The sequence below is a fragment of the Ambystoma mexicanum genome, chromosome 12 (genome assembly GCF_040938575.1).
Source record: "Ambystoma mexicanum isolate Mex_15411 chromosome 12, UKY_AmexF1_1, whole genome shotgun sequence".
Taxonomy (NCBI): Eukaryota; Metazoa; Chordata; class Amphibia; order Caudata; family Ambystomatidae; genus Ambystoma; species Ambystoma mexicanum.
The window spans coordinates 612,990,792-613,013,164 of NC_090936.1; the positions used below are offsets into that span (position 1 = coordinate 612,990,792).

At 46.4% G+C, this 22,373-nt stretch overlaps 1 protein-coding gene across 3 annotated transcripts in view; it reads left to right on the forward strand.

The window, feature by feature from the left end:
• FTSJ3 (FtsJ RNA 2'-O-methyltransferase 3) overlaps positions 1-22,373 on the forward strand; it is a 416,394-nt gene that overhangs the window by 150,653 nt on the left and 243,368 nt on the right. For all 3 annotated transcript variants that reach the window (XM_069629038.1, XM_069629037.1, XM_069629039.1), the window contains exon 9: positions 19,264-19,368. In XM_069629038.1, coding sequence (XP_069485139.1) covers positions 19,264-19,368 — 105 coding nt within the window. The remainder of the gene's footprint in view (positions 1-19,263; positions 19,369-22,373) is intronic.

The window sequence follows — 22,373 nt, forward strand, 5'->3', positions numbered from 1 at the left end:
TATTTTCAATTTACTGGTTGTCATTTTTTAAATATACAGCCAATTTCGATTCTCAGAGTCTGGCTGATTCACACCACTGTGTAATTTTGAGCTGTTCGTAGTCATTCCACTCTGACAGCTAAAGTCTTTGATGCCCTGTTAGGCAAGATTGTATGTAGTAACCCTGTGGGAAACTACACCAGCCTTGTCCTCTTGGCAATAGGTAACCCAACCTTTGGTTTGGGTCTGTACTACACAAGTTGGTAGAGTGACTGAGCAGGCAGACTTGTCTCAAGAGGGGTCAATGTGAGCTGTAGGGTTGTAACCTAGAGATTCACATTGACATGTATTCAAATAACACTTCTACTCAAGGTTTATTATTAAAATAATTATTTTTTAATTTAGGTCGGTTTTAAAATGAGCCTTCTTTGAAAAGGGCAATATACAACACTAAAATACACTTAAAAATAGACTCCTTCCATTTCAGTTAAGTAGCCTGCCTGATTTTTTTCGAATCTAGGCAGGTTGCTACAGTTATTACCTGCCTGCGCACTGTAGTGTAGCCCAGGCTACAATCTCCGAACTCAGCCAAACCTTTTGTCGCTAAAATTGACACAAAGATGTCACTTATGTTACATTTAGCAAGCACCTGCCTCTCTATTCGGTGGCTACACTGACTGCTGCATACTGCACCTAGCTGCCCCGCCCTGTCAACACCTCCACTGCTAACCCTGACAGAACACTGCCTAGTAACTTAGCAGTCACCTGACCCCCTATCTGACTGCTACACTGGATAACTGTATTCTGATACCTAGCTGCCCTATCGCTGAATACCGCCCGGCCTTCACTTGACTCCCACACTCCACCCACCGCCAACAAAATGTTCCTACCAGGTATCTACTCAATACTGCTGAGAACTATTCTCCACCTTATTAATTCTTCATGCTCTCCCAGTTCTACCCTTAGCTCGGCCACCATAGGCACCACTCGACCCTCCTCCCCGCCCCCATAGAGCCGTATACCACAACCATGCTGCTCCAATTCTTTCTACCATGCAGTCTCTCTGAAAGAAACACCAGATTACGGTCCAGACTACCTAAACTATACGAGCACCGAGCCAGGGACTCTATCCAGTCCAAACTGACCAACCGCTCCACTACCATTAGCACCTGCACCAACCTTACGTTGAAGAGACTCAAGTCCAGCCCACCTAATATTACGACCAAACACAAAACTTACAACATAGTGACCACCCCCACTAAGACTACCGCCCCACCCATAAAAGGTTCCCTCATTAACGCACGCTCTATAATAGCTCATGCTACAGATATAGCATACCTCATTCTAGCAGAAGATTTAGATTTTTTAGCCATAACCGAGTCCTGGCTCTACACAGCCGCAGGTCCAGCCCTCTCGCTAGCCATCCCCGACGTCTACACCATCCTCTGAGCGGATAGAACAGAATCTAGAGGCGGCAGCCTGGCTGTAATTGCCAAAACTCACCTCAACATTAGACTTGACTCCTCTACCCACCTCCCATGTGAATCACTCGCAGCTAAGCTGCCTACTGCCAATTCCCAAACGACATCCATTCACTTATTCTACAGACCTCCTGGACCCTTAGGATCCTTCGAGGAAGACCTCAGCACCATCCTCACCAATAACCTAAAAAAACTCCTCCCAGTGCCCCCTCCTAGGGGACTTCAACCTAGGCTTTAAAGACCCCAAAGATCACCAGGCCACCCTCATCAACAATACTCGTCTGACTTGGGCTTAACCCAAAAAGTATCTGGCCCCACACATAACAAAGGGAGAACCCTTGACTGGGTAGCAGACTATAACTGCGCGGCCTCCGTCACTAATAACTCCCCCCAACCATGGTCTGACCACCATCTCCTCTCCTTTACCCTCGAAGCTTTGAGCCCCATCACCAATAATGTGCTAGCCTCAGCCATCCCCATGAGAAGTAAGAAAAGTATCACAGTGGAAAAATGGATCCCTCTCATCCTCCCAACGCTTAACCAACTCCCTGCTACTTGCAACCCCTACGACCTCGTAGAAGGCTATAACAAAACCATGCGCACAGCCTTAGACTCCATCGCACCATTAAAACTAAGACAATATAAACCGAAAAAGCACCTCAACCAATGGTTCTCTAGCCACCTTAAAGCTCTTAGATTAGAAAAACGCCAAATGGTTCAAGCCTGGAGACCGTCTCCCACAGACCATAACAAGATAGTGCTTAATAAAATAACGTCCAACTACAAAAAAGAAATCCTAGCTGCCAAACAAGAGTCTTACAACCAGAGAATTGCACAATCCAACTCCTCCACCAAAGAGCTGTTTACGATCATTAAAGAACTGGAAACACCAGTGCTAATTCCAGACACTTGGGTGAAGGACAAACAATGGTGCACTAGTGTCCAAAATGCCCTAAACAATAAAGTCACAGGCCTACAAACTAAAATTAAAAATAAGAAAGAATCCATAGCTAAACCATCCAACCCCACTAATAATGCCTCGCGCCCCACATCCCAACACCCCCAACCCTACCCCACCCCACCCCACTCGCTTCAGCTTTTCCAAAGTCTCCACTCTTGAAGTGGAAAAAATAATTCTCGGCCTAAAACCATCTGTCAGGGCGACCTTTGCCCCCCACAAATCATTAAATATGCGGCAAAAGACCTCTCGCCATTCATCACCCTACTCGTTAACGCCTCCTTCTCCTCAGGTACCGTCCCCAGCAACCTTAAAGAGTCCTGGGTCCTCCCCCTTCACAAAAAGCCCTCTTTTGACCTCTCTATTCCCACTAACTACAGACCTATTACCACCGTCCCATTCCTGCTCAAGATATTAGACAAGACAGCCTACCAACAAATCCAAAAATACCTTAAAATAAACCATCTCCTAGGTATTCGGCAATCAGGCTTCAGACCCCAACACGGGACAAACGGCCGTCGACCTGAAGGCTCAAATTGACACCCTTGGAGACAATGGGAAAACTGCTTTATTACTTCTCCTGGACCTCTCTGCGGCATTCAATCTAGTCGATCACAAAATCTTATGCAATCACTTGGATTGAGCTGCCCACTTCTCCCAAGAAGCCGTTGGCTGGATCGAGTCATTGCTCAGCAACAGATCCATGCCTGTCTTCTCCACCTCCGCTGCCGCCGACCCCATCACATGTGGAGTCCCCCAAGGTTCATGTGTCTCCCCTACACTGTACAACATGTTCACAAAGCCCCTGTTTGATGATCTAGATGGTCTGGGTATCACCTACACCAATTACGCCGATGACACACAGATCCTCATCCTGTTGACGGGAGATTACAACCATGATTTGGCCTTGGTGAACAAGGTGTACCTCATCATCCAGGCATGGATGGCTTCTCACAGTCTATGCCTGAATGATGACAAGACTGAACTCATCATCCTTGGTTCCACCTCAAACCTAACCAAATTGGACCACAACTACACCAGCTTCATTATAGATGGGAACACAATCAAGGTAGCCAAAGAAGTGAAAACTTTAGGAATATACATCGACTCCTCCCTTTCCATCCATAAACAGGTTAGCTCTATGGCATCCTCCACGGTCTACACATGTAAGCTTATAAGAGCAGCCAAACCCTTCTTATCCACCCAGAGCTGCATTACGTTAGCCAGAGCCCTTGTATTATCAAAACTGGACTACTGTAATGCCCTCTACGTAGGAGCTAGCAAGCAGGTCCCTAACAAAATACAGACGCTACAAAACGATGCTCTCAGAGCAGCGCTCAGCATCCCCAAGAGAGAACACATCTCTAACATTAGGAGAACCCATAATTGGCTCAACACTACAGATAAAATCCTGCTCAAAGTAGCCTCACTAACACACAAATGCCTCAACAACGCTGCCCCCCGCTACTTAGTCGATAGAATAAGCAAATACACCTCTAATAGACCTACCAGAACTTCCAACGCAAACCTGCTCACAGTTCCCAGGTTCAAACGCACCAAAATGGGTGGCAACAGCTTCCAAGTGAAAGCAGCCCAAACACTGGAACTCCCTACCACCCTCTCTAAGGACACCCCAAACTTACACACACTTTAGACGCAACTATATCCATTGGATAAAGAACAATGACCACTAATACTATCCAGCCCACTGCACCTCTGTATACCATGTAATTTATGTTTATTTGTAAACTCTTTGCCTTCCATTGTCCCATTGTAATTATTGTAATGCATTGTAACCTGTAACCAAGCTGTGAATAACCTTGTTGCTCCTGCGCCCTCATACCCTCGGGTCTGGTGCGCAATACAAATAAATAAACTAAATTAGATACCCTTTTGGGATGTCTCTCACACACACACACTTACTACTCCCTGAGGTGACTTCAATTGCTAGGGCACTGTGGACATTGATGTATCACTTTGACACTTAAATGCAATATTGAGATTGTGGAAAAAGGAAAATGGTTGGGGAAGGAAACGAAGGTTAACCAGTTTCTCTTAACAGGTAAGTACTTACAATCCCCCAATGATGTATGGTTAACCCTTTCCCAGCTATACAAGTAACTTGTGTATGACTTTTTGAGCGACAGATAAACACAAAGTCAAAGGGTCAGAAGAGTTTGCAGCGAGCCAGGACAGGCAATGTCAATTGAACAAAGTCTAGGTCAGTTGAGGCACTTCTTGAAGATGGCACAAAAGTCTTGCACAGTGTTGTATAGAGTTTGTATAAAAAGAATCGCTGTTGGTTCACAAACTGGGAGGCTTGTGAAAAGCAAAGATGCAAGCAACCCTGCAAAAGGCAGTAAATGCAAGTCTCCAGTGAGGGCAAGCAAGCTACACACAATATGAGTTAAGTATCCCTAGTTAGAAAGTACTGTCATGGGTATCAGGCAGGTAGTTGGGGCAAGCTGGGTGGAGGCTTGGAAGGCCTGGCATAGGCACACAAAGAACCCATAGCAGAGCTCTCCTTTAATTCCTTCCTAGTGTTTGTAGTAACTTCCTGGTTATCACTTCCTGTTGCCTACAGGAAGTGTATGACAATTCATGAACTCTCTAGTGTTTGGGCGTGGCTGGCTATATAAGCCACACCCAAGATTCTTCCAGTGCTTCGTGTTGCTTACTGTGAGCTGTATCTGCAACACACTTGCCATGCTTTGGATCAGCCAGCTCTGCTTATCTGCTCTGGATCATCCTGCTTCTGCTTACCTGATCCGGAGCAACCTCTGTTCTTACTCCACGCCGCAGCAATCTCCAGTCAATAGGGGACTTATACACCGGTACCTGTAAGAACAAAGAAGAACTGGGTTAACGCGTGCATATCAGTAACGCTGCGCATACTCGCCGAATCTTCCCGCGACGCTGGAATCCAGGTCAGTTGTACGAGCGCACAAACCCCTGCAAAAGAAAGAGGCCTTATTCTTTGCGCTCGCCCCAATAACGCGGACAATTATTTTGCTGCTCTCTCTCAACACGGTGCATACTTACCAAAGCCTCTGTGCATACTTACCAAACCAACAAGTCGCCAGTAGCGCTGAACCTGGACTCATGGCGCTACTATCACATAATTTCTCCTGCAAGGGAAAGGGAGAGACATTACCAGGCGCGCTCGAATTGAAGGCTCTGCGCATACCTACCAGCAGCCAGCTTCTACACGCAGCACTACTCACCCCCCCCCCCCCCCCCCCCCAAAAACACCGGCAAACAAGAAATTACGGACAATTGCACTTAAGTTTCTCCGCGCAACGTTCACTTGTGGGAAGGACTTTCTGGCCAGTGAAGAAACAGGCGCCTTGAACACTCGGCCTCGCTGTGAAGGCATAAAACAGCATGTGGCATTTGAACTCAGCCTACAGACATTGGCATCAATCACTTGAGCGAATCGCGCCCCTGCGAATTCAGGATGGAGTGCACACCCTACTAAAGATCAAGGTAAGCCCTTAGCGGACATCACAGCAAACAGTTAAGAGAAGGGAAGGGCCCAGGGGAATCGGGTGATATCAGGTCTAAGTGTACACCTTGTATTTGACAGGTATCCTTCCGGGTGAAACAGGAGAAGTGAGAACTCTGGGTCAAGGGAGGCTCATCCATCGCTCCTGCAGAGAGACAGGTGAGTGTGACAGAACACAAAGCCTTCCTCAGTACCTCTGCCCGAGCGATGCAAACCTCCGAGGTAGACCAGCTTTGCCTTTTATGTGAACTACGGGCTGAGGTGCATGCAGCCCGCTCTGAGACAAATGCCTTAAGGCGCGAACTGGGAGTCAACAGGGACAAAACGGACAATTTGGCAAGACTGCTCTTACAGACCCAAGCTGGTCTAGCACCTCTACCAGGTGGAGTTCCTCAGGGGCAGCCTACCATGGCACCTGTAGCCACACCTGTTCAGGTATTGCTTCCAGGCAACATCCCTTTAGCTCTCTCGGAATGCTTCTCTGGGGATCCTAAGAAATTTGGAGCGTTCATGAATCAATGCCGGCTACACTCCATATGCAAACCAGACTCTTTTCTGAACGACCAAGTTAAAGTAGCTTTCGTCCTTTCCTATTTAGGAGGGCATGCGGTGGACTGGCCTGTCCCGTTAGTGCTTATGGACGGCCCTCTACTGAGAAATTACCCAGGTTTTCAGCGTGAACTGGAAACAATTCGCCCATCGGACTCGAGGTCAGTCCCTGGATGATGAGCTACTCTCTCTGCGACAGGGTGGTCAGGACCTTATTTCATATGTCGCCACATTCAATCGCCTAATAGCCGAATCAGGTTTGCCAGAGGAGAAATGAATAACGTTATTTTATCGAGGACTGAGAGGAGAAATAAAAGATGTCTTGGCGCAAGTAGTTAATCCTCCCGAAGATTGCAGTGAATACATCGACCTAACTATGCAACTAGACCACCGGTTACAGGATCACAAGGCCGACCGAACCAGATCAGAGCATAGGCCAGTGTATGTCCGACCAAAGGAAACGAAACGTCCCATCGACAGGCCTCAGAAACACACTCAGAGCCCATGCAATTGGGTGTTCTCAGGGGACCACTCACCAAGGCAGAGAGAGAACAGAGGCGTCAGGAAAAACTTTGCTTATATTGCAGCCAATCTGGTCACTTCCTCTGGAACTGCACGGTTAAATCTCTATGGAAGACACAGACGAGGTAGCGGAAACCTCCAATGCCCGGCAGATAGAGGTCGGTCTGTCGAGCCAGGAACGGAGCACTCAGATCTCACATTTCAGTATTCCTGTGGTTTTGGTAGACCCTTCACAGCCCACCCGAATGCATGCCATCAAGGCTTTCATAGACAGTGGGGCTATTGGGAACTACCTGGACATAAACACTGCAAAGACCCTGAGATTGGCATTCCACCGGAAGGACACCGTTGAAAGAGTGACAGCTGTTGATGGCACACAGCTCTTTTCGGGACCAGTAACAGTGTACTTCGACCATCACCTCTGCGAAGATGACCACAGGGAAGTGTTAGATTAGACCTTATCGCTGCACCCCAATTCCAGCTGATTCTTGGGATACCATGGTTGGAGGCGCACAACCGAAAGATAGATTGGCGAGCCCGCACCTCACTCTTTTTTCACAGAATGCGCCTCTTGCTACAACAACAAAGGGATCCAAGGAAGCCCATTGCTAGCTTCACAGGAAAAGATAGCAGGATTAGGCCTGGTGGGCACTTCACCAGTGGAATACCAGGAGTTCCATGATGTGTTCGTGAAGGAGCAAGCTAATACACTACCACCACATCGAGTTTACGACTGCCAGATCGATCTGCAACCACAAGTACTGTGCAGCCGAATGTATGCATTAACTGAGGAAGAAAACGCTCATCTACGGACCTACTTGGACCAATATCTGGCCAATGGCTTCATTAGACCATCTAAGTCGCCTGCCTCCTCCCCACTCTTCGTACCGAAGAAAGAGGGGTCTTAAGAACGTGTATTGATTACCGGCTCTAAACCAAGTCACCATAAAAAATAAGTACCCGTTACCTCTGATACCAATACTCATAGACCAGGTGAGACAAGTGAAGATTTTCACCAAGCTAGACTTATGCGGCACATATCCCCTGGTATGCATGAAGAAAGGGGACGAGTGGAAGACTGCGTTCCGTACCCACTATGGCTTGTATGAATACCAGGTCATGCCTTTTGGGCTTTGCAATGCCCCGGCTGCGTTCCAGCATTTTATGAATGATGTGTTACGGGAACTCCTCGATGTCTGCGCAGTCGTCTACATCGATGACATTCTGATCTACTCCACCACTCCCCAAGAACACATAACCCACGTGCAAGCTGTACTCTGCAAACTGTGTGAAAACCAACTGTACGCAAAGCTAGAAAAATGCTCCTTCCACGTCACTGAGGTAGAGTTTCTGGGATATGTATTGACACCACAGGGGATCAAGATGGACAATAGAACCGTGGAGGCAATCCTCACTTGGTCCTCACCCACGTCTGTAAAGGGAGTACAGAGTTTCCTAGGGTTTGCAAACTTTTTGATCAACGCTTCGTACCAGGATTCTCACATATTGTACATCCAATAACGTCCTTGCTGCGCAAACACCGAAGGTTCGAGTGGACACCAGCGGCGGAAGAAGCTTTCTGAGCTCTCAAGGAAAAATTCACCTCCGCCCCAATAGTGCAACACCCACAGCCAGATTTACTGTACATCGTGGAAACGGACGCTTCAAGCATTGCCATGGGGGCCATATTGTCCCAACAAAATCCTGAAACCGGATGCCTTCATCCCATTGCCTTTTGGTCAAGGACATTTTCCCCAGGAGAATTGATCTATGCGATTTCTGAGAAAGCACTCCTAGCAATCCAAAAGCGCACTGTGTGAATGGCGACATTACTTAGTAGGAGCAAAACACAGCATCACAATAATAACAGATCAGAATTTGCAATACTTCGCTCAGCAAAAGCCCAGTCTTCTAGGCAGCTCCGTTGGGCCCTATTTTTAATGGAATACGACTTTGGAATCGCCTACCGCCCCAGAGTTAAGAACGGGAAAGCGAATGCGTTATCCCCTATTGGCACAGGAGAAGAAGTCTACAATGCCCCTAACCCGGTGGAGATCATACCCAGCCATAAAATTGTCGGCCTCTGCACCGGCCCATCTCCGTTAGACACACTGCAGGAAGCAATGAAAGAAAATATGGCTGAAGACCTACTGGCTTGGGACACGAAGGGAGATCCGTTCACCATTCAAGCCAAGCTACCATACTACCAAAAACGCCTCTACCTTCCAACTAAGGATCTGCAGCAAGCAATCATATAATACTACCACGACTCGCTGTTAGAAGCCCATCCGGGTATAGCCAAAACCATGAAGAAAGTAAGCAAATGTTATTGGTGGCCAACTCGGCGAGAGGATATTGCCTCCTACATAGGCACCTGTGAGGTGTGTGCACAATACAAAACATCCAAGCAAAAACCAGCCGGCCTCCTTCAGCCAATCACCATTCCGCCAGCGCCCTGGCACACAGTATCAATAGACTTCGTCACTGACTTACCTCCTAGCTCAGGTTATCGTACCATCCTCGTAGTAGTGGACCTCTTCTCCAAAATGGCCCATTTCATAGCTCTAAAAGGTATTCCCTCAGCTCAGACTCTGGCGCAGGTTTTCCTAGACGGAATCGTCCAGTTACATGGATTCCCTACCGTAATCTTTTCTGACAGAGGCAGCCAATTTGTAGCTCGTTTTTGGAAGAAATGTTGTGCCCTGGCAGAAATGTTTTGCCCTGGCAAGAGTAGAAGTCGTCTGTCTTCCAGAAACCATCCTCAAACGGATGGCCAAACCGAGCGCACAAACCAGACCATGGAACAGTATTTGCGCTGTCTATTACACCAAACAAGCTAAAGCTGGACAGAAATACTATGGATGGCAGAGTATGCCTACAATAAGTTCACACATTCATCAACCCAAGCAACACCCTTCTTTACTATATATGGACGAAACCCTAGAACATCGGTCTACGGTTCGCCTGAAAATATTGAAATGCCCGCAGTAAAGAATCTGCATGCCAGCATCATGAAAGCAGCCAGAGAAGCCAGCAGGAACCTACAGCAAGCCAAAGAAACGCAGAAAAGAAACGCTGATCACCATCGACGAAAAGCCCCAGATTATCAAGTGGGAGACTCGGTCTGGCTTGCTTTAAAGCATGGGTGCACAACATACGGCCCGCGGGCCAAGTGCGGCCCGTGGTGATGTTGGATGCGGCCCGGCAGGGTTGAAGACTTTCCTAATGGAAGGCAGCCCGCAAGCAGCAACGGTCGCCCTCCATTAAGAAAGTCTTTGTTTTCCTTGCCGGGCTGTGAAAAAAAGACTGCCCCTCATTGGCTCAGTCAGCACACACTACGTGACTCCTGTGAGTCACGTAGTGTGTGTGTATGTTGTGCCGATGGGGGGGGCCAGCAGTGTGGCTGACGTGCCAATAGGGCTTGATGCCGGAAGGCATTTCAGCCTTGCCATGCCAGCCACACAAGAAGTCCTCCCCCCCCCCCCCTCCCTGCCTGGCTGCACGCACGTCTTCTCTGCTCTGCAGCTCGCCCGCCTGGTGAGTTCATGAAAAAATGCTTTGTGAACGAAAGCCGGGTGGGCGGGCAGCAGCATGGCAGGCTTTACCGAGCTCCCAGCTTCACAGAGGGAAGCTGGGGCTCGGTGACCTAATCTGCCCTGGCAGGGGCGCTGAGTACAGGGGTCTGGGGGGCCCGGACCCCCCCCGCAGAATGAAGTCTGGGCTGAGCCCCCATCCCGGCAGCAGAGGGGAGACGCAGTATGGATGGCCCTTAGTGTCCATCCATACTGTCTCTCTCTGGCGGATCCGGGTAAAAGCGGGGGGAAAAAACAATGTTTAGAAATTGTGGGACAGATGCAAAGCAGAAGGGTCTTGCTTTGCATCTGTCCCTCAATTTCTAAAAATTGTTTTGGGTTTGGTGTATTTGTACAACTGTGCACACCTCTTGGCAAGAGGGGTGCACAGATGTAGAGGTACACCCAACCCAGAAGGATTTTTAGAAATGGAGGCACAGATGCAAAGCAAGTCTGTCCCTCAATTTCTAAAGATCGTTTTGGGTTTGGTGTATTTGTACATCTGTGCACACCTCTTGGCAAGAGGGGTGAACAGATGTAGAGGTACACGCAACCTAGAAGGATTTTTAGAAATGGAGGTACAGATGCAAAGCGAGGGAGGGGGCAGGGAGAGGGCAAATGGGACTGTTTGCATGTCTCTGAGTGTGCACGTGTTGAGGGTGAATGCTATGGGCGGGGAGCGGAGGCGTATGAGCCAGCACTTTCTAGTAGAGCTGCCATATTTGAAATGGGGCAATGCTGGTACTTCTCAGTTAGCTCACTATACTCTTGATAGGATAGTACTGCTGTAACAGGGCTTCTATAATTGTTGAATCTTCTCAGCGATAATACTATGCTTTTGTTGAGATAATTCTAGTTCATCTTAGTGGGGCTGCTATACTTTTGGTGGGGCAACATCAGCACCTCTCAGTTCAGCTTCTACACTCTTATTGACAAGGCCCCAGCACTTCTCAACAGATGTATTTCTTTTTATTTTAATTGGTTATTTATAATGCGTGTACTACCCAAAGGTTTCTAAGCACGGACTGAGGGAGCGGACCTGTGTTGCGCGGTCCGAGGGAGCGGACCTGTGTTGCGCGGTCCGAGGGAGCGGACCTGTGTTGCTCTGTGTCGTCTTGCTTCCAAGGCGAGCATGTTGCCCCTGAGCTATCCTTCCGATACTCTAAAGATCTGAAGTACATTTAATGATACAGAACCAGAACTATTGAGCAAGTCTCATCAGAATAACTCAATACTGTTGTGATTATACAAGAGCTCATATATTTAAAGGGATGGACAAGTTATCACCCCTGCACACACATTGATTGAATATGGTATGGATCTATAGATCAAGAAAACTGGAGTGACAATTCAGAGTGTTTTAACAGAAATATAATTGTCTTCCCCGATGTCACTTCCTGTATTTGGGCCCCCCCAGGAAATTCATAAGTCTGCTCCCCTGTGCCCTGGGCTCCTTGCTCCTTTCCCCAAACAGCCACGTGTTTCATATTCTTCTGTCCTTAAGGGGCGGGGGGGGCATCACTGCTGAAAGCAGTCATTCCGCAATGCTGGGCACACTAAGACTGGGCTATAAATAACAATAAACGCTTGGTTGTCATTGGATTCCTTCAGTCAGTATGATAGCTCAGTGAGTTAAGCGCCTGTCTCTGGCATCGGTGTGCAGCCTTTCATTTGGCTCGCTTAGTGAGATGAGCCCTTGCCTCTGATGGCTGTGTGAACATTTGATTTTCACTACAGGGGCAGAGATACCCCCACCTCTGCCTGATTATAAGCAAGCGAGCAGCCCAACCCATGCCCTGGCCAAACATATTTTATAGCACTATTCATAAGGAATTGCAAAAAGTCATACGATTAACAGGAAATTCATCTTAGCAACAGTCTGTCAACCTGCTGAGCTACCCTGATAGCCTTCTACTTTAGAGCCTTCTACTTGGGGCATTGTGTTTGCTTGAGGGGTGGATGCCTTGGAGCATAGTGTTTGGTTGAGGGGTGGGGGCCATGGGGCATAGTGTTTGCTTGAGGGGTGGGTGCCTTGGGGCATAGTGTTGGGTTGAGGGGTGGGGGCCATGGAGCTTAGTGTTTGCTTGAGGGGTGGGTGTCTTGGGGCATAGTGTTTGCATTAGGGGTGGTTGTCTTGGGGCATAGTGTTTGCTTTAGGAGTGGGTGCCTTGGGGCATAGTGTTTGGTTGAGGGGTGGGGGCTATGGGGCATAGTGTCGCACTCCAAGAGTGAACCTAAAAATGAAGCTAAAACGGGCACAGTTAGGAGATGAACATCCTTTTGCTTTTTGTGGAAACCTGACTCAACGAAGGCCATACTCATCTTGGGCAATCCAAACAGCAAAGTATAGCAGTCCAAAATAATGGAATGCCCAATCAAGTGTCAATAAAATGTATATCATTTAATTAAACCGACGATATGCAATAACTAAATGGAAATAAAATAATGGAAAATGTGTAGTACAAAATATAAGTTTGAAATACAAATAAAAATCATTGCACCTCAAAAACATTATTTTTCCATGTGTTTTAATAAGAATTGGCGGTTGAAAAAGCCTCCCTTGCGGCGCCACGCCCCACCGTGCCTACCGCCCTACCCACATTAACTTTTCGGCCCACTATAGCCATCATGTAAGGTACTTTCGGCCCTCTGTCAAAATCAGTTGTGCACCCCTGCTTTAAAGGGTCTCAAAAAATGTCAGCCTAGATACATCGGCCCGTATAAAATTTAAAAAGTAATTAATCCAGCTGCCATGAGACTGGCGTTACCTCAACATATGCGTATACATCCCGTATTTCACGTGTCACTATTAAAACCAGCACACCCAGGAACCCGAACTTCCACACCTCGCGCACCAATACAAGTGGGTGAAGAAGCACCATAATATGAGGCAAAGAACATATTAGATTCCAAACTAGCGAAAGATCCTGTATTATTTTATTGACTGGTAGGGGTATGGACCCCAGGAAAGATCATGTAAACCCCGCGTACACGTACATGCCCCCTCCCCCCCCCGGATTGGTGCGAAGTTCCATCGGGACCATCCTGAGACACCAAAGCCCTCATACACACCATTGGGAGGGGTCTTGAGGGGGAAGACTGTCATGGGTATCAGGCAGGTAGTTGGGGCAAGCTGGGTGGAGGCTTGGCAGGGCTGGCATAGGCACACAACCCATAGCAGATCTCCTTTAATTCCTTCCTAGTGTTTGTAGTAACTTCCTGGTTACCACTTCCTGTTGCCAAACAGGAAGTGCATGACAATTCATGAGCTCTCTAGTGTTTGGGTGTGGCTGGCTATATAAGCCACACCCAAGATTCTTCCAGTGCTTCGTGTTGCTTACTGTGAGCTGTATCAGCAACACACTTGCCGTGCTCTGGATCAGCCAGCTCTGCTTACCTGCTCCGGATCATTCTGCTTCTGCTTACCTGCTCCGGATCATTCTGCTTCTGCTTACCTGCTCTGGAGGAACCTCCGTTCTTACTCCACGCCGCAGCAATCTCCAGTCAAGAGGGGACTTCTACACCGGCACCTGTAAGAACAAAGAAGAACTGGGTTAACACACACACCAGTCACACTGCGCATATTCACTGAATCTTCCCGCAACGCTGGAATCCAGGTTAGTTGTACGAGCGCACAAACCCCTGCAAAAGAAAGAAGAGACATTATTCATTGTGCTCGCCCCAATAACGCGGACACTTGTTTCGCTGCGCTCTCACTATGCGGTGCATACTTACCAAACCACCAAGTCTCCAGTAGCGCTGAAACCGGACTTTAGGTGCTACTACCATATAATTTCTCATGCAAGGGAAAGGGAGAGACATTACCAGGCGCGCTTGAATTGAAGGCGCTGTGCATACCTACCAGCAGCTAGCTTCTACATGCAGCGCTACTCGCCCAAAAAAACACTGGCAAACAAAGACATTACGGACAATTTTGGACACTTAACATTCTCTGAGCAATGTTCACTTGTGGGAAGGACTTTCTGGCCAGTGAAGAAACTGGCGCCTTGAACACTTAGCCTCGTTGTGAAGGCATGAACAGCGTGTGGCATTTGAACTCAGCCTACAGACATTGGCATCAATCACATGAGCCAATGGCACCCCTGCGAATGCAGGATGGAGTGCACACCCTACTAAAGATGAAGGTCAGGCCTTAGGGGACATCACAGCACACAGTTAAGAGAAGGGAAGGGCCCAGGGGAATCGGGTGACTTCAGGTCTAAGTGTACACCTTGTATTTGACAGGTATCCCTCTGGGTGAAACGGGGGAAGTGAAAACTCTGGATCAAGGGAGGCTCATCCATCGCTCCTGCAGAGACACAGGTGTGACAGAGGTTTGAGGAATGGGCCAGCTGGCTTCTGTTCCTGTTGTAGTCCTTCAGATCCTGTTGTTCCTAGGCCTTAGTCGTGGGGACAAGAGGGAGGACGTCTGGGGACTCCTGCACTACGGTTTGAAGGTCGGCAGCAGCAATGAGCTCACTCCTGATCAGTGGTACTTCCCGGTTTCAGCTACTCTTAAATAGCACCACCTCGGTTCTTGGACTCTTTGTGGGCTACCCTTGCTTCTGGGGTCCAGCTTTCTTTTGAGGTGGCTCAGGCTTGAGTCCTGCTTTGAGGGAGTCCTTGGGCTCTTCCTGGAACTCTGACCCAGCTTACGATGCACTTGTTCCTGTCCCAACAGCAGCAAAGAAGTACAGCCAGCAGGGAGAGGGGTTCCAGTCAAGTTCGTCTTGGGTCAGTTGGTCCCACCAACCCAAGGATCGAAGTCGTCCTTTCCAGGCTTCTCTAGTTGATATGAAATTCGGAGATTCAGCACTGCAGCAGGACTTCACCGGGCAAACCACTGGTCCAGGAGGTGCAGCAAGCTTCTCTTCCAGTTTCTTTCTTCGGTTCCTTCGTCCAGTGGTTGACTCTGCCTTTCTTGCAAAAGACCTCGCCTTTTATGCATGTTTCTCCCAGTCATTCGCAGCCTAGCTGTCACTCACACAGCTGGGTGGCTGTCCTCCAAGGACAGCCAGCCAATCGCCTTTGGGTGCATTCCTGTAACCAAGGAGACTAAGCACAGGGAGTTTCGGGAACCTCCCTTGCTTCCTGCCCTGCCAAACACGCTGGAGCCAGAGGCGGGCTTCTCCCGTGAATCCCGCCAAGGACAAAACAAAGGGACCTAACCTGCTTTGGCATGCAGAGTAAAACCCAAGAAAGACCTCAGAAGCAAGAAATGGTGGAAAAAGACATGGGCCATTTTGACAAAATGGGCACCCATGTGTTCAATACTGCAGCTGTGAATGCAGCCTGTGGTGGTAACGCACAATGTTAGGAAAAATGAAGCACTGCCACCAGCCATTAATTGTAGTGAGGGTGATGAGAAAGTAGACAAAGGGGATACTAAGTAACCCCCCAGCATTCCACATAAGATGGTGTGTGCTGGGTCTACAAAGAGAACAAGGTAAGTAAAGTCAATTTTTACTTTACTACTCTTGGAAACAGTAGTTTATCCAAGAGAAGGTATTTAAACCTTAAGAGAAATCCAAAGGACTTCTCTGTGACACTGCACTGAGGGTATTGCGTGTCACAATACAAAAAGGTGAGGCCTATGGAGTTTGTCAGACTCCAAAACCAAAAGAAATACATAGTCTAAATCAGATAGACACATGGGAGAGTGAGAAAAAGGTCTTACTGCCTTCAGGATAAAAATTAAAGTCCTAAAGTCCAGCAAAAGAGCTGGGGGTCTCTAAGGTAGAGGGTCATTAACACAGAAATTAGAATTCTCCCTAACACATTGCATCTCCCCAGCATTCCACATGGTGGTTTGTACTGGTTTTCAGCTAACAAAATGTAGAAGGGATAGAAATATCCTTTCTACCCTTGGGACTGTAGATCTCTCGGATAGCCAGAGAAAGTAAACTGGGAGCCACAAGGGCAACCCTGTTAAAATAAAGGTGTATATACCAAAGGTTGTCGGAGGTTAACATTAAAAGTACACGATGGAGAGTCTTTATTGAGTACAAAGATCTGTGAGTGTGAGAAAAGGTTCCCACTCATGAGGTATAGGGACAAATAATCTACCAGTTCAGCAAAAAGTTCTGGGGTTCTCACAAGTGAGGTAGATTTAGCTCTACATATAAAATCTTACTTAAAATCCCCTTTTTATCCCCCTAAACCCACCAACGTTAAGGATATGCAACAGTCTAATGAGCAGGGGCGTCCCAGTACTCAACAGCCTCTGGCCAACACATCTGCCCGGCAACAGGCCTATGTTGGCCACTGTTAGGCAGAATTGTATGCAGTGCCCTCTGGGACCACCACGCACAGTTAGCACTACAGGTGTAAGCAAGACCAACCTTTGGTATAAGTCTGTACCACACAGTTTGTTGGTAGAGAGCTCAGCAGCCAGGCTTATCTCGAGTGAATGTGAGCAGTACAAGTAGTTACACAGAGGACTTTCAATCAGTGGTTCAAGGAGACACTTATGCTCGAGGTTTCTTGGTAAAACGCGTATTAATTTATTTACACAATCTTTTATGAAACATTTCACTGGAAGACAACTTATTATAGACCAATACACTTCAATGCAAAATAGTTTTTCAGAACTGAAAAAGGAGCAAAATGGCAGTTCAGTCACTTAGCAGTGAGCAAAATGGTCAAAAGTAAGTAGAATAGATTATATATTCTTTCTAGGCATTGCAAATAGTTTCAGTTCACCAGAATAGTTCAATTCAAGTCAATAGGCCAGGCCAAAGTCAATGGGCTAGTGTTCTGGATAGGAAAGAGCAGTTCTGGTATGAAACGGTAAAGTCTTTTCAAAAGTTCTCAGAAGTAGTTTAGGCGAAAAAGAATCATTTGTGGGGTCACAAGCTGATTAGGCCTGCAAGTTGGGAAAGTTACACAAACTTTCTCCGGGAGAGTGGCGTTCTCTCAATCTGGTTGGCACAGTAACTTTGTATGAAGAAAACAAACGTTGCTAAAGTCGTGGTTCCTGGCAGTTCCTGCAGATCTCGCTGTTCCTGAGCCTCAGTCGTGGGGACAAGAGGGAGGACGTCAGGGGACTCCTGCACTGCAAAACATCTTGAAAAACATGGCTCCCGTGATTTTTAGCTACCGGTGTTCGCGGTCGGGAAAATCATGGTAGTTAGTTCTAAAACCACTGCCACCAGCCTGTTCAATAGGAAAGGGTAGCATTAGACTGCTACATGAGTGTTTAGACACAGGGGATAGTATGTAACCCCTCCAGCACTCCATTGTAAGATGGTGTGTGTGTGCTGGGTCTATGCATTTGGAAAAGTCTAAAGTCAAAATCACTTTACATGGTAGAGACAGTTTTGGTCTGGTGGTACATGACCTGTTCAAAGACATAGGATGGTTCCCTGATTTTACCAGGGGCACACCCTATGCTACACTGAAGAGGGTTTTTTCAAAAAAGTTAAGACAGTGGGATTGGGTGGCAAATTATAGGCATGTAGAGTCTCTACAGAGTTACACATGTATGTCAAATATTGTGCATAGTTTTCTGCAGCCTCAAGCCTACCTTAGACAATGCCCAAATAGGGGTATGCCGGCATTTAGGCTAAGGCTGAGGATAAATCGGCTACAGATACTAGCAGTAATGGGTCCACAGATGGGCCGCCTTAAAAAAGACAGATACTTTTGTTTGTGTCAAAATGCACTTAGCCCAGAGACTGCCAAACATATTTTCACTGAATGTAGGACATTGGGCCCAGAATATATGAAGTGGCTGGGACCGTTTGTTCACAATTTGGAATACATAAAGGGTGATCATTTTTGGGCTTATTGTCTCAACACGGAAAGCCAAAAAGTCCATATCGCTATGTATTATTTGTGGTTAACTATTAAAAAACGTTTAGATATTGTAAAGTGCACTAATGGGTTGTCTGAACGAAATGGTTGGTAATTGCTGGTAAATGCTTGGTTTTATTATTGTATGATAGATTGTACTTGTTTTAGTCTTTTACTGTTTTATTGTCATAATGGATTTGATCTGACTTGATTTGACTTGGATTTGCTTTACAGTGTTTGTTATATTGTGTTTTTGATATACTGTTTTTTATTGTATTGTGATTTTAGTGTAATTTTGTAAAGTTTCTTCGAAACTAAACAAATAATAATAATAAAGTCAAAATCACTTTACATTAGTTTATCCCAGAGAAGGTATTTAAATCTTTGGGGAATACATAGGGAAGACACCCCTATGTAACACACATGAAAAGATGATGCCTATGGAGTTATCTAAAACTCCATAACTAAAGAAAATAAACACAGAAAACAAACTGAATTAGAGAGTCCCAAAGTTCAGCAAAAGAGCCGGGGTCTCTAAGGTAGAGAGGAATTGGCACATTTTCAGAATTCTCCCTAACAGCTACCCGCACATCTGGTCTCATACACAAACTGCCACTTTGCCCGCCAAAGTTGTGGAGCTTTCCCTGGAAAAGGGCTTACCATATGTAAAGAAGATTGTATTGATTAGAAAGGTTACTTGTAATTTTGTTATTTTTCGTTTCTCTCCTGACCTTCCTCAGCTTTTTCACTCTCACCAAACTCATTTCTCCTCTTCATTAGATACCCTCCACCCAATCCCGTCCCTCAAACCTATTGTTTACTCTCATGCTTTGTCACAGTTATCTTGTCTTCCCTTTGTGTATCATTCTCTCATTGCCTCTACCCTCCTTTTTTGTATCCTAGGCAGAGGGCTATGCAGATGGTGACCTCACCCTATATCACCGCTTCACTCTCATGGAATTCCTGAAGGCTGAAAATGCTGTTGACTTTCTCTCCAAGGCTAGTGAGGTGAGTCTTCCAAGTCTATGCAAATGGAGAGAGCCTCCCACTACAAGTCAAGAATGGGCTGGGGCTGTTTGCTTAAGACCAGCAGACTGCAACAGCTGCTTTTGCCACCAGGCTGCTTCTGTAGGTGATGTGAGCAATATGCTGCAATTCTTGGCTGTTGAAACAGTGCTAGGTTACTTCTAATATATCCTTATAAAGCAGGTTCTATCTTGAGACTGGTTTTGGGAATGGGTCATATCCGAAACATGTCCCTGGTAAAGCAGTGGATGGTATCTAGTAAATACACAAAGGTGGACAGAGCATAGAACAGTTCATTAGGAATGTAAGAAACAGCCAATGCATACAATGGTTGGACTCTTAAGCCCTGATCCATGGAATGATTTGCGTGTAAAACAGGGATTTGCGTGTCATTTTGCCTGCAAATCCCTGTTTGGTGAATGGGGATTTGCGGGCAGAATGGAACGCAAATCCCAGTTTTACACACAAATCATTCCATGAATCGGGGCCTTGGTGTGTTTGGGCATGAACTGAACTCTGCTTGATCTTGCCTTTCTGCCATTAGAATTGAGTGAATATATCAACCAAGGATGTGTAAATTAGATCACTGAACCTAGCATAGAGATGCTGCAATGAGCATTTGGAAAGGCCTTAATCGCCAGCTCAGCTGCCACCAGGTCTGGCGTAAATATAGAATTATAACCTTGCATGCCTGAATTATGAACTCTGGAGTGCTACACTAAACACTAGTAAGCATGCTACAATGTCTGACATTAACGTTGCATTCAAAAGCATAAAACAGCAGAGAATTCCTAATCTAAGCACTGATGAAATGACAACCAAGTATACCATTAGCAATAGATTGATTGACTTATTATCCTTCCCTTGCGTTGTTTGCATGGATTTAGTCAAAGGAAGTCAGCTGGTAGGTGGTGTGGGACTGAAAGCAGCCAATGAAGCACAGAAACGATACTTGTTTTGGGAAATAAGGAACTGTATTGTGGTGAGCTTCAAAGTGTCTTCATTTGGAATATTAAAGATGGATCTCATGTAAGACCAATTATTTTAGTCTGATTAATAATTGTTTCTTGACATATTCTTTTTAAATTAGTAAGTGGAGGTATGACGATTTGAAGAAATCAGTCTGCACTAAATTAGCATACCCATTTCCCCTGGCTTTAGGGCTTACCGGTCCAATGAGGGCAGATGCTGAAGAGTTCTTTCATAACCAAGATAACAGACACCTGAAATAGGAGTACATCCTTGCAAATAGATCAAAGGCCACCAATGCTATTGCTTCCAAGTGAAGCTTGCACGTTCCTTCATGAGTTATGCATGCTGCAACGTACCCCAGACTGGGCCTTTTATATATAGACGCATGCAGTACCTCCACATTAATGCTCCAACCCACAACAAAATTGTGATCTGGTTTTCCTTTCTTAGTCGCTGCTGCCTGGTCAGTGCATTTTGTCACTTACTGCCTCGAGGAAGTGGGGCTTGCAGTCACCACTTCCTTCCACACTCCTCCACCCTGATTGCCAAATCCTCTTCCACATTGTGTGAAATTCCATGGAGCTTGAAGGTTATAAATGGCACTGCTGGAGGCATCCGACCCAGCGGATATATTCCAAATGTTGACATCCCTAAATTGTCATCACCCAACGTGGTCCCTTCCTTTTTAAAACATTGCCTGGTTATGCACTTGCTGAAAGAACCTCCTGGAACTCACAACTGAGCAATTTGTGGCCTGCCTTGGGTGCCAAAGATCATTGGGAAGCTAGCTGCACCCCCATACTCAGTCATGAGATGGCCCCAACTCCACTTCATGACCATGGAGGAGGAAGTGAGACCAGGGAATAGGCAGTCCTTTGGTACGATCAAGGGGGGGTGGTCCTTCCTCTTCTTTATGACTGTTTAGGAGGTGGTTACAACCCAGCTTCAGGATTATTGGGCCACATCCAGCCTCAGACCCTTAGAGGAGGTGGTAGCATTCCTGTTTATTAACCATGGAAGTGGTGTGACCTCTTGTTGGGACAGTTTTTCCGGAGTCCAACAAAGGGCTTAGCAAAACCATTCATCTGAGACAATACGGACTCCATTCTTAGTATAAGGCCATACCACCTGGGTATATGGTAGTATAGACGGAGCAGCCAGGCCTATCTTAAGAGAGGGCGAGAGCTGTAGCAAAGTACACTGAACCTGTAGTACACCAATGATTCAAATAGAAACACTTAAAACCAGAAGTATTATAAAAATAAAGGTTTATTATAAATACAAGTAGGCCAAGTTAAGTCTTGGGGTAAGTCATAAACACACCACAATGCTTACATGTGCACAGAGCATAGCATAAAACCTTCAGAATACCTAACAGTAATTCTGGAAGTCAGGCCTTATACATATTTAGTATAGGCCACACATATTCATGTGGAGTGCAACCAATCGTTACTTTTTGATTACTTCCAGTAATACAAGGGTAGTAGACCCTCGGGTATGCAGGCGACACTCAGCAAAGTAAAATCACATAATCAACCAACCCTGTTACCAGGCTACTTTTCTGAATAGTGGAACACAGATTCAAGGAACAGTATATACCTATAACTACTTTGGGATAAATTGTTATAGGAGAGTAAAACCTTTTTGTTGTAATTTACATTTACAGTTGCTTTATAGCTCAGCAGAACAGTCTGATAAGCGAGAAATCTTGACACTAATTTAGGCTGCACCAGGCGGACCAAGGTCCGCTACAATTAAAGAGAAGTCTTCAAGAATGGCAAACAGCTATTCAAGGCAGGTAAAACCTAATGATGTAATATACTATTACAGTAGCTTTTCAGATCAGTGGAACACAGATTGAGGTAAGCAATAGCTCTCTAACTTGATGGCACACTGCTAAATCCAGGTAAGTCAAACCTATTTCTGATGTTTGTTAATCTTCTTAGAATCACATGCTGTGCATAGTCCGACATCCAGTGGTCACTGCCGAGTATTGCATTTTGTTTTTCGTAGTC